The sequence below is a fragment of the Acanthopagrus latus genome, chromosome 2 (assembly GCF_904848185.1).
Source record: "Acanthopagrus latus isolate v.2019 chromosome 2, fAcaLat1.1, whole genome shotgun sequence".
Taxonomy (NCBI): Eukaryota; Metazoa; Chordata; class Actinopteri; order Spariformes; family Sparidae; genus Acanthopagrus; species Acanthopagrus latus.
This window is the reverse complement of record NC_051040.1, coordinates 9861695-9879369: the sequence shown is the minus strand read 5'-3', so window position 1 is coordinate 9879369 and position 17675 is coordinate 9861695. Positions and strand designations below refer to the sequence as shown.

General features: G+C 39.6%; 1 protein-coding gene and 1 long non-coding RNA gene across 2 annotated transcripts in view; one reads left to right on the top strand and one right to left on the bottom strand.

The window, feature by feature from the left end:
* The window catches only part of LOC119013619, a 46668-nt gene that overhangs the window by 28551 nt on the left and 442 nt on the right, over positions 1–17675 (bottom strand). The window contains exon 2 of the long non-coding RNA XR_005072791.1: positions 16621–16765. This is a non-coding gene — a long non-coding RNA (uncharacterized LOC119013619). The remainder of the gene's footprint in view (positions 1–16620; positions 16766–17675) is intronic.
* Positions 5986–17614, top strand: tmprss5 (transmembrane serine protease 5). The gene is made up of 14 exons (XM_037088262.1): positions 5986–6033; positions 8323–8465; positions 10263–10401; positions 10754–10834; positions 12051–12164; positions 12527–12662; positions 13814–13927; positions 14038–14081; positions 14259–14421; positions 14550–14734; positions 16122–16220; positions 16344–16486; positions 16629–16781; positions 17435–17614. The coding sequence occupies exons 1-14, from the start codon at positions 6000–6002 to the stop codon at positions 17441–17443; spliced, it is 1557 nt and encodes a 518-aa protein (XP_036944157.1). The 5' UTR covers positions 5986–5999; the 3' UTR covers positions 17444–17614.

The window sequence follows — 17675 nt, the reverse complement described above, 5'->3', positions numbered from 1 at the left end:
TGATCTCTCTTAACAGTTTATTGGCTCCTGCCACAAACCTTCACAGTCTCAAGCTGTTTATAGAGTTTATGTGTCATCTGGACTACTTGCAAACAGCTGGAGTCACTCCAGGCTCTGCGGTGACCTCTGATGGCACTCTGCCAGAGCCACAGCTGGCCTGTGTTTTATCCCAGATGTGAGAGGAGGTAAGAATCAGTACATCAGGTTTACCCCTGCTCCCTGCTCAGCACAGTGAAAGTAAGACTTCCTAATTACATGTAGGCCTACTGCCAACACTGTGCATGGTACTGTACCTATTTTTTATTATGGGTTTAATGTTTGCCAAATGCCTTTGGGATTGAACAGGTTTTAGTGCTAGAGCGGTGTTTGTTTAGTTTCCTTTCCCATCTTCCTCGTTTAACAATAAAGTGTCTCCGAGCACACTGTGAATGTTATTGTTGTTATTGTGTAATTTATTTTTCTGGCTGTATGACTTAAACCACATCAGCTCTATTCTATCCTGCAAAGTGTACAGTTTCTGCCCTCAGTGATCTGATAATGATACAGAACTCCACTGTGTGAGTTTGGGACCCCCAAGTGGTCGCCGTGTTTGTCTGAGAGGCTGCAAGATGACTAACAAGAAAAGTTACAGACATTTTAAGGTCAAACACTGTCACCAGCTCACATTCTACTCTGCTGTGACTCATAATTGAGAATCTCATACATAAAAAAAATCTGTTTTGTCAAATAATGGATATGTCAGGAATGTATTGAGGGAATGTCTTTAAATTTGGCACAAATATCCACTTGGATTCAAGGATTAACTTATTGGAGTTTGGTGGTCAAAAGTCAAAGGTCAAGGTCACCGTGGCCTCATGGGATCCATTTCTTTTGAACACTAAATCTGAATTCTGCTACGTAATCTATGCTGTTGTTTTTCTGGTGATATATTGGATATTTTTACCGCTTTGGATCTGAAATTACACCTATTAAACAACTGATGAAACAAGAGGGTAAATCACCATTGTAAGATAAACTATGTTTAATGCCGTACCACCAGACAACAGAGCAGCTTTTTTCATCAGGCTGTGAGGCTCCTCGATTCCTCCTCAACACTCCACCATAAAAGGGAGTTTTATTTAATGACCTGGTGACAAAGATTAAGAACGACCACAAAAACTATTCAGAAACAGCCAGACCCCACATCAGCCTTCGCCGATGGTCTCGTTTGCTTATGTGGGTCATATCGAGGCGTCAGTATTAAACTGAGGCGCTTTCATAACTAGTTAAATGTTCCCTGTCGGGCGTTAAAGGAATAAGAGGAGGAAGATGGAGGACGCCAAACTCAAAACCACCAAACTTGTTGGCAGGGGAAAATGCATAAGAGACATCAATCACAACAACCATCTTCAAAGTTGCAGTTACAGCTAATGCACATCAGCAAGTGAAGCTGCCAATGAGAGCTCATCTTAGATATGAGTCATATGATAAGCAGAGATTTGACACCAAAAGGATTCAAATACTCAAAACTTAAAACAAATAAATCTGTATGTCAAACTTCCATTTTAGAGGAGATGACCCTTGTTAATGTCCTTTAAAAAAACAACTAGTGTTTGTCTGTGAAATGACGTATTAATTTGTAATACATTTTGGGCCTTTTTTCATGTTTTTATTTGATAGTGCAGCTTGAAGAGTCACAGGAAATGGGATGAGAGTCCGGGATAGATGACATGCGACAACAGGGTTTCACGCTCAACCAACTGAGCTAACCGAGGCACCTTCATTTGTAAATTCTTAACAAAAATATAGATACTATTGATTCTGAATATTTCAAATGGTCTCAATACTTATTTTCCACAGGATCAATGCACCAGTAACCAGCTGTGCTTTCTCGCTGTCTGTCTTCTTTTATAACATTTTCCAGGCTTGATCTAAAGAGAGAAAAACTCATTTAAAATAAATTTGATATTTAATGTTTACAATAGTCTGTTCTGTTTTTCTCTGCAATTAGCCAATTTTCAATATCAGTGTAGTGTCAGTTTTTTTTCCTGTGGTACCAGCTGAATCTCTTTATTCTATTCAAATCCATCATTCTAACATTCAATTAACCATTTACAAGGTTAGGGTAGGTCCAGTGTCATATGTCGTGTGATCACTGACCTCCTAAGCAGAGCAGATGGGAGTTGAGTGCCTTGCTCAAGGGGCACTGAAGAAAGTCAACAGCAGTAGAAAAGTCTGTTAAAAATCGTTCATGTTTTTCTCATGGATCCAACCATCTGCTGCTTTTCTTAAGCTTTCACTTTCCCTCACAAAGAAATTAATTAAGCTTTGAGAGCAAATGTGGAATTTTGACTCGGCCAAAAAATGACAACCACCTCCGTGACCCCTCCACCTCTGATCTCCAACCCCTCCATCAGTGCACGACCGTGCTCAGCGGAGGAGCAGATTGAGTGGGAGCCTGTGTTAATGTAATCTCCTCTGTTTAATTAGAGTGAGCGTGGTGGGCAGCTAAAGCAAACCACATTACCCACCATCTGTCCGGGAGCAGCTCTGCTCTTACCCACCCTCGCTATCATTAGCCTCTACAAGACAAGACACAAACACATACATGACAGCTATTTATTCATCCTGCCACTTTCAATACAGACACAACTGCATACAATTTAGCAGCTGTGATGGGGCCACACTCGCCGCTACGACCTGTCACAAAGGTATTGCTGTGTAACTGCAGTATGCTGCACGCCATCAAATTTTAAAAGCAGGGAATGGTCCAACACAGGTGCTCTTAAAAAAACAGACAAAAAAAACTCTGGGTGTTTTTCTGCTCCATTTTTTTCCTCACCTGTGACTTCCTGACTACAACACATCTGAGTTAATGGAAAAAAGGGGAACAACCGTATGAGCAAGCAATAATCAAACATTTCACATCTCAAATCTTTGGATTAATACGGTATTGCTGATTATTTGCATAAATATCTAGCTTTTACCTGGACTTAAATGCACGTTTATCCTCAGCTGATCTTTAACAAATGGAGCTCTCCATTTCTGCCACAAGAGGGCAGTATGCTACCACCGCTAGCATCCAGCCCAGACTGCAGAAGGGAGGCAGGCAGGGCTCAAGCACAGAGGATTTACTGCTCCACAGAAAGCTGAGCCCACTAGCAGCCAGCAGAGCAACACAATTATTGAGGCACAGAGGACAGAGAGCCTGTCTGGCAGTGTGTGTGTGTGCGTGTGTGTGTGTGTGTGTGTGTTTAGATAAACGGGGTGCAGATTATCGGTTTCTGTCCTCACCCTGTGCTGTATCCCTGCCAGGGCAGTTTACAGTGGGCTTTACTCCTTCGACACATGATGGTGTCATGACACCGCACACATGCAGAGCCAACAGCCTCTGCCGAGCTTTTGGCAGCGGTCCCATCATTCATTTTTTGATCCTATAGTTTTGAGGTACAGGATATTCACATGGCTTCTAGATCAAAAATATGCATGTCATCAACAGCCATATGGTTTGTCTGTGGCCGGAGGATTAAATCTGAACAGAAGGACATGAGACACATATTTTTAGATTCAGTGTGACTTGCACTGTCTGAGGAGATCATCATCACGTTCATGTTGAATTTCACAGCGAATAAACTTCAGCTGATCTTACATACGCTCCTTCAAACTTCAGAGCTTGCCTGAAAACCGGGTATATGGGTCTGATGTGAATAGGGACTGCTAACAGCTAATTCAGTGCTAATACGCTAACATGTAAGGAAATTTAGTGGGCTGAAGTTGTAGCCCACAGCAGAAATCACAGCAATATACCTCCTGTTTATAATCCCTAAAGCATCATGGGGAGCGCAGCAGTCTCAACTCTGTCCTGCAGGCAAAACCCCCGAGCTAAAGCATAATACTGAATTAAATCAGAAAGTTTAATTAGATCCAATCTTTTTTTTTTTTTTTTTCCTATTTTCAAAACTGGACAAATACCATTTGTATCAATAATCCTTCACTACAAGGGCAGACATTTTACGCTCATGCGTGGAATAAAGGCCTATTTACTGCTCTGTTTAGAATTATTACTGGTGCAACCAATCATCAGGAAACATTAATGAATTCAATTCAAAACTACTGTTGATTATGTAATGATAAGTTAATCAAAGGTACGTGAGTGGTACTTCTGTAGTTGCCATAAAAAAGCAAACAAGTATCTGATCTTTTCATATCTATTGTCTCAATATCCAATAAGCGTGCAGCTATGACAGGCCCACATTGGAAACACTTCCCACCAACATGAGTCAGTTTAACACCTGAACACCACATGCTGCGATCGAGAGTACTTGATAACTTGTTAACAATGGAGCAGGGAACTTTGAAGAGATTTGCACAAATATGGAAAATGGTTTAAAATCCTGGTAGCAGTAATGTGATTGCAAGCTTGACCAAACCAGCCAAGCCTGAAGACAGACCATTTCAGGATCACTCAGTCATGAATGAAAAGAATACTCTGATATATTTAACATCATTTAAGCAATAATTTGACATTTCAGGAAAAATGTTAAGTTAATCTGTGTGTTGAATATAAATCTGGAGCCAGAAGTTTGTTGGGCCTGGCAAACAGGCTGAAAACAACTAGCACGGCTCCATCCTAAGGTAAATCTATTTACCTACCAACACACTAATTTGTCATATTTCAACAGTTTATCCATTAGCTCCTATTAGCTAACTATTTCAACATATTTCATATCTAATGGACAAAATATTAGTGTTGTGGATCTTTTGATTTAACTCTCTGAGAAGTTAATTTCCTTAAAAAGTTAAACACAGAGTTGTTTTGTTTTTTTCACCACACAGAGTCTTTAATCTGCACAATGAAAACAAAAGATGCAGTTGGGAAAGTAGCATCGAACAGTCAATCCCTGCTTGGGAAAATCCATGTGATGGGACTCTAGTAGAAACTGGGTTCACAGATGAGGAAATGAATTAAAGTTTCATTTTATGTTGAGTCACGTTCGCCCCTCTTCCTTCCTCACTCTCTGACATCTCATTTGGCGTTTCCCTGAAAGCTATGGTGACAGGCGGTTAAATGAAATGCACCGTCAACTCAAATAAACTTGTGGGAAGTCATTTTAAGAACTTTCAGTATGGACATGTTACTTATAATGTGTTCACTATAACTTCAACAAGTGTTGTATACGATTGCATTAGTGTCGGTTGTCATACATTTTAAACAAAGCAGCCGCAAAACTATACAGGCCAGTTAACTAAAGTAAATGTGCTGTATCTTAATGAGTGTCTGACTAGACTTTGGCTTATGTTTATCGCTTGATCACAAAATTTACATTTCATGAGTAAATCCCTCGGATGTGACCACCACAATAACAGTGACGCGGGGTGTCACAGACGCCCCGGTGTGGACTCACTCATTAATTTATTCATGTCCCGCAGTTCAAGGCTCCACTGTGAAGAGGCTGGCTGCAGCCCAGTTTGGAGCTAGATCTATCTCTCTCCACTCTGAGGGGGAAGCACTCTCCATGTTTGGTGTAGTGAGATTTGATCAGCTCTGCTCTTATCGCAGCCATTAGTATTTGTGCCTCTCTCGGTGTCCAATCCTTGAACATCAGATTTGGTCTCTCGGTCCCTGCACGGAAATCCCACAGTATCGAACTGAAGAGGAGAGGGAAGCTTCTTTCTAAGGTTTGGAAAGTGTTTGCCTCTACAGTCCAGTCCACCAGGGCATTTAAAGCTGATTTATTGATATGTGTGCTGTCAGGAGAGTTGTACCATTTGATGCTGTCGGCCGTGACCTCTCGGCAGAGATCACTATTAAAGGTTGGCTTGCTTGCAGATGCAGGACAGAGTGGAGGCACAATCCAAATGCAGAACTCTGAATATGTTCATATGAATGTATTTTAAAGACATGATATGTATTAAATTACCTTTTGTGTATGTTTAAGTCATGTACTTAACGTTTTCCCAATTTTTTCCAACATTGTTCCAACCCGGAGAAATCCACAAGTTATTTCAAGGTAACGGTCATGTCCAGGAAAAGACCGGATGAGACGTCTGAGAGTGAGTAAGAAGGAGACTAAACGTAATGTGAATAAACTTTAAAACCTCATCAGTGAACATTTCAATCACTTCAACGGTTCAATCATGTAACTCTTCCCCTGCACATGTGTTTGTTTCACAATTAAGACAGCAGGCGCATTGCAGCCCATCAGAGGCAGAGTTGTGCAGGTCATGCCAAGTAAGGTAGTGTGATCAAAAATTACGCTGCTACAGCTGGTAACTATGGCTGTGGTACAGCCGTATATATTTAATAAAATGCTACATAACTCAATGAGGGAAAGGCAAAAACCCAAAAAGCAGAATATTACCTCTTCATGTTTTTTGTTTACTTGTTTTTAAAAGAGGAGTGGATTCAACTTAATAATCATTTTGGACATTATAGTTTGTGGTGTTGAAATGTACTTGTTATACTAAAAGAGGTGAATTTGTATTATTTTGTCACTCCCATTCATATCCAAATGATCAGAAACATCTAAATATAACTAAAGCTGTGACTACTGAATATTTTCATCATCAGTTTATGTTTTGTTTGTTTTTTTTGCTAAATTTGTTTATGAAATGTCAGAAAAAATCTCCTTTCAGAATTTCACAGCACCCCAGATGACTTGCTCGAATTGCTCATTCTGTCCCAAACTGTGTGATTTAATTAGGAGATTAAAGTGACAGCGATACAAGACAGATAACAACGTGGAATCCTCTTATCCGAGGAGCTGGAAACAAAGAAAATGTGATGGAGGTTTGATTGATAAATGTTAAAATCTAAATTGTTGGCAGTTGTTTTTCTATCTGCAGATTAATCAGACAACTCAGTCAAATTGTTTCAGCACTGAATATAACAGCACACTGAATTTAATAGCAGCACGTCAGACCACACAGCCTGAAAGAAATAACCTTCATGAAGGTCGGATCCTCTGCAGGGCTGCTGTATTAACCTGACTTTCTTTAATATACCCAATAAACTGATAACTGACTCCAAAACACCTACATTATTCATGTGCACCACCTCAAATGAGGACCAGATAATTGCAATTTTAAAATTATGAAGCACAGTTCTGAAGAATTCCAACAATGATTGTTGTTAAACTGACTTAATAAAGACAAATTTTGCTACTTAACAAGGATACACGAAGGATAAGTTCAACAACACACTTCCCAGAGTGAATATGGTGTCATTGTAGTGAATAGCAGCTCTGTAAATCAACTGTTTACTCGGCTGTCTGAGGAAACACATTTCACCAGAAGAGGGAGACATGAAATCCCTGAGAAAATTACCAAACCAGCAGCTATGTTCTCCTTGCTCCTCTGTTTGCTTCTGCGGGAGAACAATTCAGCTCAATGCTAATATTGTCAAACACTATTAACCTCACCACCCCGGCAATATGAATTCCAGCTATTGCTCCATCGCATGCAATTTAGGCCAGTGCCGCCACGCTCATTACTCCGTGTTTGATTTTCCAAATAATTCCATATGACACCTGTTAGATGAGCCAAATAGATCTGAGCCATTTCTTGGATTCGGCCCCCGACAGTTGGACGAGGAGGAATTTTTCCTTCCTGGCAGTTGTTCCCTTCACCTGGACGCCGGTTAATCCCACGGCACTAATATGAGAGATACAAATGCTCTTTTACCTACGAGGATCTAATTAGTCATTTCTATTCAATAAAAGAGATTCAAAGTGTCTTCTGAGAACTGACGTGCAGACAGACTTTGATCTGCCTCAGGCAGTTTTTCTCACAGTTTTCAAAGAATGTTCCTTCCTCATCTCATTTCATAATTATTCTGACTATTTTTAGAGTTAATGACTCCTTTTTGATGCACCTCGAGACACCTTTTTCTACAACAAAGAGGATATTTGAAACACAGACGCACGATATTGACAAAAACAGACTGACAGTGAGCTGGGAGAGAGGAGAAAGTCTCATCTGTCAGCGGTCGGACAGAGCAGACTTCATTTCGTTCTTGAGTGTTGAGGGATGATAGCTTTGGATTCCAAATGACGGGGGATCGACGTGATATGAGACTTTTCAACAATCCGCAATAATGACCTTTTCTCAGAAGCTACAAACTGTCAGCTAATAACATGTCTTGGGGGTGAAAATGGACAATCTTTTGGCACAGGTAGCCCCGGTGTCCTATCAATACTCAGAGAGGAGGTATCTCTGGAGATGCTCCCCCCCTCCTCCGACAAAGACCCAGTTCAGCTTGCTTCCACAGGCCTCATGACCCCCCTGGACAAACAACAGCCTCATTCTCTGCACCACTGCTGACCTCATTGTCTCTTTGTGAAGGGAAAGTCCAGAGTTGCATTCTGTTAAATGGCAAATGGTGCATCAACAGCGAGCGGGACAGACCTCTCCAGCTCCAGCACAGGCCCACAGATGAGCTCCGACACTGCTGCCTGTTCCTTGGGACCGTACGCAGGGGAAACATGGTAGGAAAAGGGAGACTAGAATATTCACCTTGCTCCATCTGTCTGCCAACGCCTCTCTCATACTGTCACCTTCACTAGCACCCTCGCTATTAACTGAAACAGCTGCTGCTAACACGTGTACCGTTCAATTTATACTTGTATCACACTTGTTTTCTGCCACTGTTACTTTGGGTTTATTCTGTTTTATCATCAATGTGCATCGTGTGACCTGTCCTGTACAGCTGTATGGATTGTTTTCTTTAAGTTAAGTCATGCTAATTCAAAATCCAATATTACGTGTTTGGCTACAGTAGTAGGAGAGAGCAGATGGCATGGCATTTATTTAGATGGATTTTTTCCTTTGCAATTCTATAATGCTAAGTCTGCGTCTCACATCTATGGAGAGCTTTATTATAATTACTGTAATACACTCAATATGTTGCTTATAGAAACAGATGCTACTTGGAGGGTGAGACCAACAAACACACACACACACACACACGTGATCCAGAGTGATTAAACTTTTCTAACGTCAGGACCTGGAGCAGGAGAAGTGTTTCAACACATCTTAATTTAATTAAACGTGCTGTAGAAGATGCAAAAAAAAAAAAAAAAAAAAAGAAACAGACATGCCAAGACTTCACACTGAGGAGATATGACACACACCCGTACACACCTACACAGTGTGTCTGACTTTATTCAATTTGACATCATAAAGTTAAAGCAAGTAAGTTATTCTTCATTTAAATTTGCAAGTGTTTTATTGCTAAAAAAAAAATGTTTTATCTATTTAAATGAGTCAATGTTTTGATTTATTTTTGTCAACATGAGTCAAGCTCTTCTGCATGAATGTCCACAGTTCTGATCATACTTTTAAATCTTTAAGCGACCACTGAACCTAATATTGTCTTTTCACTTTGTACTTGCACTTGCCTCTAGAAAACATTTTGATTAACCTAAATAACGCTACATAAAACCTGCCCCTGCATCGGCCCACATATGCACATACCTTTATATTTACCTGCAATGACTGCATAAGAAAGAGATGCGTCCAAAATTCAGTCTTAAATTTGGTTAGAATTAATTTTGGTGGTGAAGGTGATAAAAAGTGTTAAAGGAACAATTCACCCCAAAATCAAAATGTCAAAAGATCCTGAATAAATATGAAACAATGTTGTTTACTTCTTTCTTATACTGAAATCTTCACTGGAGCTGCTAAGCTAAAAGAGTTGGTGTGCACGAGGTAAACTGTCCGTCAAGGGTGTAACTAAAAACAATTTGAATCAATTAAGGATCTCTGGGCTTCAGGAGACGCAGATTAAACAGGACCAGCTGTATGGAGCTATTTTTTATCAGTTGTTTTTTTTTGTTTGTTTTAAAATAAGTCCACATCTAATCCATTGTTTAAGAGAATGCTGCAATGCCGTTTAACTGTGAAGCTCCAGACTTTCGATTGAGTAGATACTGAATGTTCATGTTTGGCACATTTAATTTGACCATTTTCTTACATAAAACCTACTTTTGCAAAGGACCACATGTATACATATACACATACTTTATGTTTACCTGCAATGCTTGACTAAGGAAAAAATAAAAAATCAGGTTGAAAAGGTCTTCCAAAGCAATGTATCTAAATGTCTGATATCTGTGCAGCCTGCTACAGCGCCGACTCAGTACATCTGGACTGATTAATGCTGGTTATTATCCAGGATTACTAATTAAACCTGACAGGTGCACAGTTAATAAGGATACAGATTTGCAAACTTGCCAACACTTGATCAAAAATAAACCAGTGAACGAGGTCTGATGTGCTTATAGAGTCTTGATGGAGACACATCATCAGTGATTGAGAACCCAGTGGCCGTCAGCCATCCTTTCCATTCAGAGAAAACAGCAGGAGGCGCGGAGACGAAGGGAGTGCAGGGCTGGTTAAAAGGGATTCATTCTACTGCCCACGGTAAGCTCCAGCCGTGCACCACCTGATGGGCATCAATCAATCTTGCTTCATGAGTGCCAAAAACAAGCTGTTAAAACACACTGCTCTTAATGTAAAAGAGACCATGCACTGAATTGTCCATGCTGCAGTGATAAGAAGCAAAGCAGTTCTTTCTTATTAAAATGTCACCGTCTACACTTGATTATCACCTCCTTAGTGGTGTGCATGTAAAGAACATTGCTCATTAATTTCTGCCTCTGTCTCAGCGCCGTGTGTCAATGTACTATATATGTAACGGCTGACATTTAATAATTCTCTTCAGCTCATATCTGGGATCAGAAGGCATTAACTCCAGTCATAATTGTTGTTTTAGCTCACAGACTGGTGAGGCTGCTGGCAGCTGTGTGTGCAGTTGGACTCCTGGGAGGTTTAGCTGTAGGTGTCTGGTTTCTAGGTGAGTCACTGTGTTGAGAAAGAATCACTCCTGGATATTTTCAGGTCACTGTTACCCTACACAACGGAGGCTGAGCCATGCTGGATATTTTCTCTTTTCTTCTTATTTAGGTCTGCAACTAACAATTAGTGATGTCATTATTAATTAATATGTAATGAATTCTAGTTTGGAGTTTCTCCTTCATCAAAATCGAGGCTAGGGACAAAGGATGTAGTTCACAGATTGCACAGCCTGCTGAGGATATATAATTGTGATTTGGGGCTTGTTGACTTTGACTTTGGTCTTTAAAACATATGAAAATCTTCAAATTGTTGGGTTTTTTGTCCAACCAACAAGCCCAAAGATATTTTATAAATCTTAATCTAAGACAGGAAAATAAAAGCTAATTCTCCAGGTTAAGAAGATCAAAGATGGTTACATTTTCATCATTTTCACTCATTTCTTAAAAGACTAAAAGCAAAAAAACAGCAACTGTCCAGCTAAGTAACAGTTTTACTGTTTCTGAACAATCTTAAACATATCTTTGGCATTTCTGTACTTCAGCACTACTACTGTATCTTGTCACTTATCGGCGGACAAATACAGCATGTTTATAATTAGATACCTGTAATAAGCTGATAAAGGCCTCCCCACTTTAAATGATGCATTATTCACATTCTTACTACAGTAAAATCTTTAACGGGAGGAGAAGTACTTCAGATCTTTGTCTACCATATATGTGAAGGTGGTTCTTAATGTTAGTTTGGTACCTTTGCATTGATAATGGCTCAGCAAAATATATGTAGGATTCCTGCATTTTGTTTTTACCTTAAAGGAAAATGTAAGAAGTGTTGGATCCAGTGTTTTTTGGAGATTGACCAATAATAGTATATAAGTCAGGATATGACATCCTCTGCTGCTTCAATTTGTATTTTGTGTATTGTTTTGTCCCCCAACTTAATGGATGTTTAATTACTAATGTTTTTGAGTGGCCCGTTAAGAGTTTGGAACAAGCAAAAAAAAAAAAAAAGCTTTTTAGTGAGCTTCTTTCCTCCTAATCAGCAGCACTCCTAGATATGAATATGTACATTTCAATTTCACTGCTCTACAAGGTAGAGTTCGTCCCTGGCTTCTAATTCAGACGATGTCTTTAGTAAAGATGAAAACATTTGTTCAGCCTGTCTCACTAGCTACTTTAAAGACTAATTTACTACTATATATCTTTATCTACACACAGTCAAACTTCTGCTGAGGCCATCCTACTCTCAGAGCCCTGTGGGACTTGGGGACACAAAGGAGACGCCTTTCTGCAATGTGACGGAGGATATTTCAACCTCTGACCCGAGGAAAGGTCTGTGATTTTCCCATCTCTGCTGTTTGTTTCACTGCTCTCTGAATTCACAAACAGTGCAGACATCACGTTGTTATGGGATTCGTCACTCTGGGTCGAGGTTCAGCTCTGAAGTGATTTTGACTTGAGCAGCAGCAGAATTATCATTCAACAGCTGCTTCATGTTGCCTTTCTGTTCACTCTTGAGAGCTGCCCATTGACATACATGAAAGCATTACACATAATGATCTGTTTGTATTGACTACATTTGCATAGATGCTTGTGTTTTTTTTTGGTAATCATCCCCCACTCAGAGAAGAGGTTGTTCATTACTGCTGACTGAGAGCTTGTCTCTGGAGGGGTTTTCAATCAATCAGGTTCAGTGTTTTACAGAATCAGCCCAGAGAACTCCCTCCTGGAGATCCAGCTGGGGAAGCTGCCCACCTGGCTGCCCGTGTGCTATGAGAGGTGGAACTCCTCACTGGGAACACTGGTCTGCAGACAACTGGGTTATCTGAGGTACTGGATCTCACAGCTAACAGATATCGCCATGACAACTCCTCAGTTGATTACCTACATTAAGTTTTCTGAAGATTGATGTTTAAATATGCAAATCATGCATTATCTAGTTAAATGTGCACTCATCTGCATAAATTCTCAGAGCAGAAACTGAATGTTGGATGAAAACAGGTTGAAAATTCTTTGTTGGCATATTAGAGGTAATAGTTTTTAACGGGGGAATTTTGGGTATCTCTTTTCCTTCCTTCACATATCACAAAATACTCTAAACTGCCATAAAAAAAATCATTTTCACCATGTTTCAGGCATAAAATGTTGTATAAATCAGTCTATGAATGATATATGAGCAAACCCCTCAGTAAGAACTTCAGAATATAGATAGGAATACATTTTGGGGTATGTAAGTGCTTCTGAAGTGGAGAGTGAGATAAAACTCATTTTGGGAAAATGGCTTACATTTGACAAAAATGTTAAATAGGATAAAACAGGAGAATTACTACTAGATATCACCATAAAACCTCCTTACATCAACTTTTTTTTCATGTATTACAAGTTTCTGAGGATTGCTTAAACGCTTCAATATGCAAATTTGGTGTTTTTATATATATATATATATATATATATATATATATATATATATATATATATATATATATATATATATATATATATATATATATATATATATATATATATATATATATATATATATATATGTTCCTGTTGATGACTTTCCTTTCAAATCAAGTAAAATTTAAACATTATATCTTTACTTTCACTCAAGTATGACTATTGAGTACCATTTACCACATTGCAACTAAATGTCCAGGACAGAGATCTGAACCTAAATAGACATCTAAATGTGTATTTGCACATTTTCTTTTTACTTTGAATGCAAAATAGCCCAAAATCTTAAAATTGCCCTGTGCATGAAAAAAAGGTTTTTTTCCCTGCAGTGTCTCCACTTAACTCCAACTGAGTCTGGAGCGCCCACTCACTAACTTAAAGTTTAATCTTACGTGCCGAGGCTGAAGGCTCATCTTATTTATGATCCACTAATACCTCATCTGCACTCCTGCTTCACACTGTATGAGTCTGAATTATCATAATACTCACTCCCGTCCATTTCTTTGCATTTATTCTCTTACCAGACTGACCAAGCATAAGGGAGTGAACCTGACTGATATCGGGCCGAATTACACTGATGGCTTCATTCAAATTACCTCAGACCACAGGAGCAATCTGGAAAATATGTGGCAGCTCAGGTAAGGCAATTTGTCTGAAGATATCAGACTCATAATGATGCAGACAAAATAGTGCCCACCAACACATTAATTATGCACCATTAGTTACTCAATTTATTTTCATTTTTCAGGGGGAGCTGTATCACAGGGAAGGTTATCGCTTTGCAATGTTTTGGTGAGCAAATTAAACTCAACTTTTTGTCTGACTTTGCACCCGACGCCCAGCCCTGTAGTTTTTTAATTATACTAAAGAAAAGGCTTCACATCACTGGCGGACAGTGAGTGATGCCGCTGGCTGCAGCACTGTCTGACCACTCCACCTCCTTTTTTTGATGAATGGATCTCTGTGTAGAGTGTGGGACACGGGCGAAGCTGCCTAGAATAATCGGGGGAGTGGAGGCCACGCTGGGCAGGTGGCCCTGGCAGGTCAGCCTCTACTACAGCAACCGTCACACCTGCGGTGGCTCCATCATCACCAGTCAATGGGTAGCCACAGCTGCTCACTGTGTGCACAAGTAAGACTGCTGACCTTAGTGGACGCCACGACGGAGAATTATCAGTCATTAACAGCTGCACCGCATTGGATCCATGACAGCCCCCTCTTATCAGTATCTGTTTTCTCTTTTCTTATCTAAAATGTCAGCTACAGGCTACCTCAGGTATCCAGCTGGGTGGTCTACGCCGGCATCGTCACCCGCAGCTCGGCTAAAATGGCTCAGCACACAGGGTATGCCGTTGAGAAGATCATCTACAACAAGAACTACAACCACAGGAGCCACGACAGCGATATAGCCCTGATGAAACTGCGAACCCCGCTGAATTTCTCAGGTCAGTCTGAGAGCCTCCTCGCAAGATAGCGGCACTCACACAAAGAAAATCTCTAGAAAAAGGAAAATCAATACTATGGCCTCGGTGGGTTTTTTTTTTTTTCATTATGCTGACACATTTCAGCAAACAAGCCTTCACCCTCCTCCCGGGGTCTCACACCTTCTTAAACATCAGATTCTCGGCCCAGTTCCCTCAAATTCAAGGACACAACACAGCACAGTTTGAGACACGCATCAAGGTTAATTACTGTAACAACACAGAGGATTTTCCTAATGAGAACTAGCAGGTTTTCCAAAAGCTCACAGATAACAATTAAAAAGAGAGAGAAATTAAATGTGTGAACACTTAAATTGTGTTGTGTTGGTCCCTTCTCTAACACAGCCCAGCAAAACAATTTTTGTCCAAGGTCAGCGATAAAGACAGAGACTACTTGACTAATCTAAAAAGTTGAAAGCTATGTAACACCTCATTTGTTTAATTATCACCCTTCTAAAACCACAAAACATGTCGCAAAGCAAAAACCTGACTTGACGTAAACTTTTCTGAATCAGGCCGTGTATGTCCTGCTGGTCTTTAGCACACAAGTCTTTGTAAATGTCCAAGACAAGTACATTTTTGACACAAGTTGCAGCAGAAAATGGAAATACTCAAGTAAAGTACCTTAAAATTGTACTAAAGAACAGAACTTCAGTCTTATTCTTATGCCTACATTGAATTCATCGTTTTGTTGTTGAAATTTTAAAACCAAGATTGTTTTTTAATTTTTTGCTGCAAATGAATATCAGTCCCAAATATTGATTTCAGTCTCCTTTATTTCTACTAATCGCTTTCTAATACCTTTACAAGTTTCATGAACTATAAATTTACCATTTATCAATGATGGTTATATAAAGCGTTACCTCAAAGTTTCTAAGGACCTGCGAGAACCCTGCTGCTACTTTAAAAAACAATAGGTGATAACTGTTTACTTTAACAAAGAATCGCTGATATACAACTTTACTCAAAAGGAAATAAAGAAGATAGAAGTCTCCATAGAAGTTGAACAAAACTTTGACTTCAGCAGATGAATGTGAAAACAGCCTTTGAGTACCAAACTCTGCACAGTGAAGGTCAAACAAAGTGAAGTAACAATACGAAAACATGTTTTTGAGTAAAGGGAAGACTTGAGGGGCCTAATTAACAATGCCTTGTGAACTTACCTATATTCAGAGTGCAAGGTAAACTTTAGGGAGCTTTGAAAAAAAAAAGTGTGTGTTTGTTTCTCGAAACAGCAGGAAGAAAAAGCCTTAATAACTATAAAAATGATGTGATTTAATCCAAGGTATCGTGCACCAATCTGTCTGAGTTACAACATCAAGAGGCATATTCTTATTTTCTCTTTAACCAGATACAATTAGACCTGTCTGCTTGCCTCAGTATGACTACGACCTTCCAGGAGGCACACAGTGCTGGATATCTGGATGGGGGTACACACAGCCTGAGGGTGGTGAGATGCTACCGCTGAGTTCTTAAACAAATTTACATCTGCTGCAAGTCTAATTCACACGTGGTGATAGAGTGTGCCAAGTGCACTGACGGAGTGGCTTTTAATGTGCGTCTTCTCTCACAGTTCACTCGCCTGACACCCTGAAAGAGGCGCCAGTTCCCATAATAAGCACAAAGAAGTGTAACAGTTCCTGCATGTACAATGGAGAGATCACGCAAAGGATGCTTTGTGCCGGATACACGGAAGGAAAAGTGGATGCGTGTCAGGTCGGATGCATGTTTTTAACAGTACATTGCAGAGGCGTTATAAAGATTCATTCTCTCCTCCTTGATTAGTTTACAGTGAAACACTGGCATAATGAAGGCTTCATGAGTCTGTTTTGAACAGTGTTTGTGTCTACCTCTCCAGGGGGACAGTGGGGGTCCTCTGGTTTGCCAGGACGAAAATGTGTGGAGGCTGGTGGGGGTTGTCAGCTGGGGGACAGGCTGTGCTGAGCCTAACCACCCTGGAGTTTACACCAAAGTGGCTGAATTCTTGGGCTGGATCTACGAAATGATTGAGGTAAACAGACTTTTTAGATATAGAAAATGTTGATTTGTGTCAAGATTTCACATATATGAGACACAGTGAGCTCACAGAATATGATGCGCTATGATTTAGCCTATAGGAAGGCTGTAATTAACAATTACGTTCATTCTCAGTTAATCTGCTTATTAGTTTATACATTAACAATTATGAATTTAGTCTCCTCCGACTGACTCATTGATTTACCTGCTGATTGTGCAGCTGTGGCTACAGTATGACTATGCAAAACATTAAAACCTCGACTCATATCAAAATGCTGCTCACACAACAAGTAATGAATCAATAGTAGAGATAATGCAATAATATAATACAGCACTGACACAAGGTCACAACGCTGCCTCATGAGCACTCATTACACATTTAGCTGATAATGCTTCTATTCTTCTGTTTAAATCACTTTTTGATTAAGGAATCTTTTTTCTAATAATAATGGAGTATGTTTAATTTGCAATATTTAGTTTCAATAAAAGATTACACCATAGCATTTCTTACACCACTGCAGAAAAATCAGAGACCCCTAATTAATCGTATATGCTGCCATTTAAATGATACTATCAGCAACAGGAAGGTATCACAATGAACTGTAATTACAGTTTTGTATTGCTTTTAATTTCTGCTTCTCTTTGCAGAGCTACTGAGGAGGGCAGCTGAGGACGCTACTCATATGAAGACATTTGACAAATTATAGTGATATTTTTACTTTAAATGTCCGTTATATATTGTACACACACAGAGACAGACTGGAGACATTAAAATGCATTTATTTTTACGTTATATTTTTCATGTACTGAATATAAATTATGCCTCTTATCAAAAAAGTGTGTCTGGTGTGTTTATTGAGCTGCAGTTCTGCTCTTCACCGCCAGGCGG

Excerpts from the sequence above, each read along its gene's own strand:
- tmprss5 (XM_037088262.1), top strand. The coding sequence starts at position 6,000 with ATGTCCAGGAAAAGACCGGATGAGACGTCTGAGA. Across the intron at positions 14,082-14,258 it reads TATCGCTTTGCAATGTTTTG|AGTGTGGGACACGGGCGAAG; the intron begins GTGAGCAAATTA and ends ATCTCTGTGTAG. Across the intron at positions 14,422-14,549 it reads GCTGCTCACTGTGTGCACAA|CTACAGGCTACCTCAGGTAT; the intron begins GTAAGACTGCTG and ends CTAAAATGTCAG.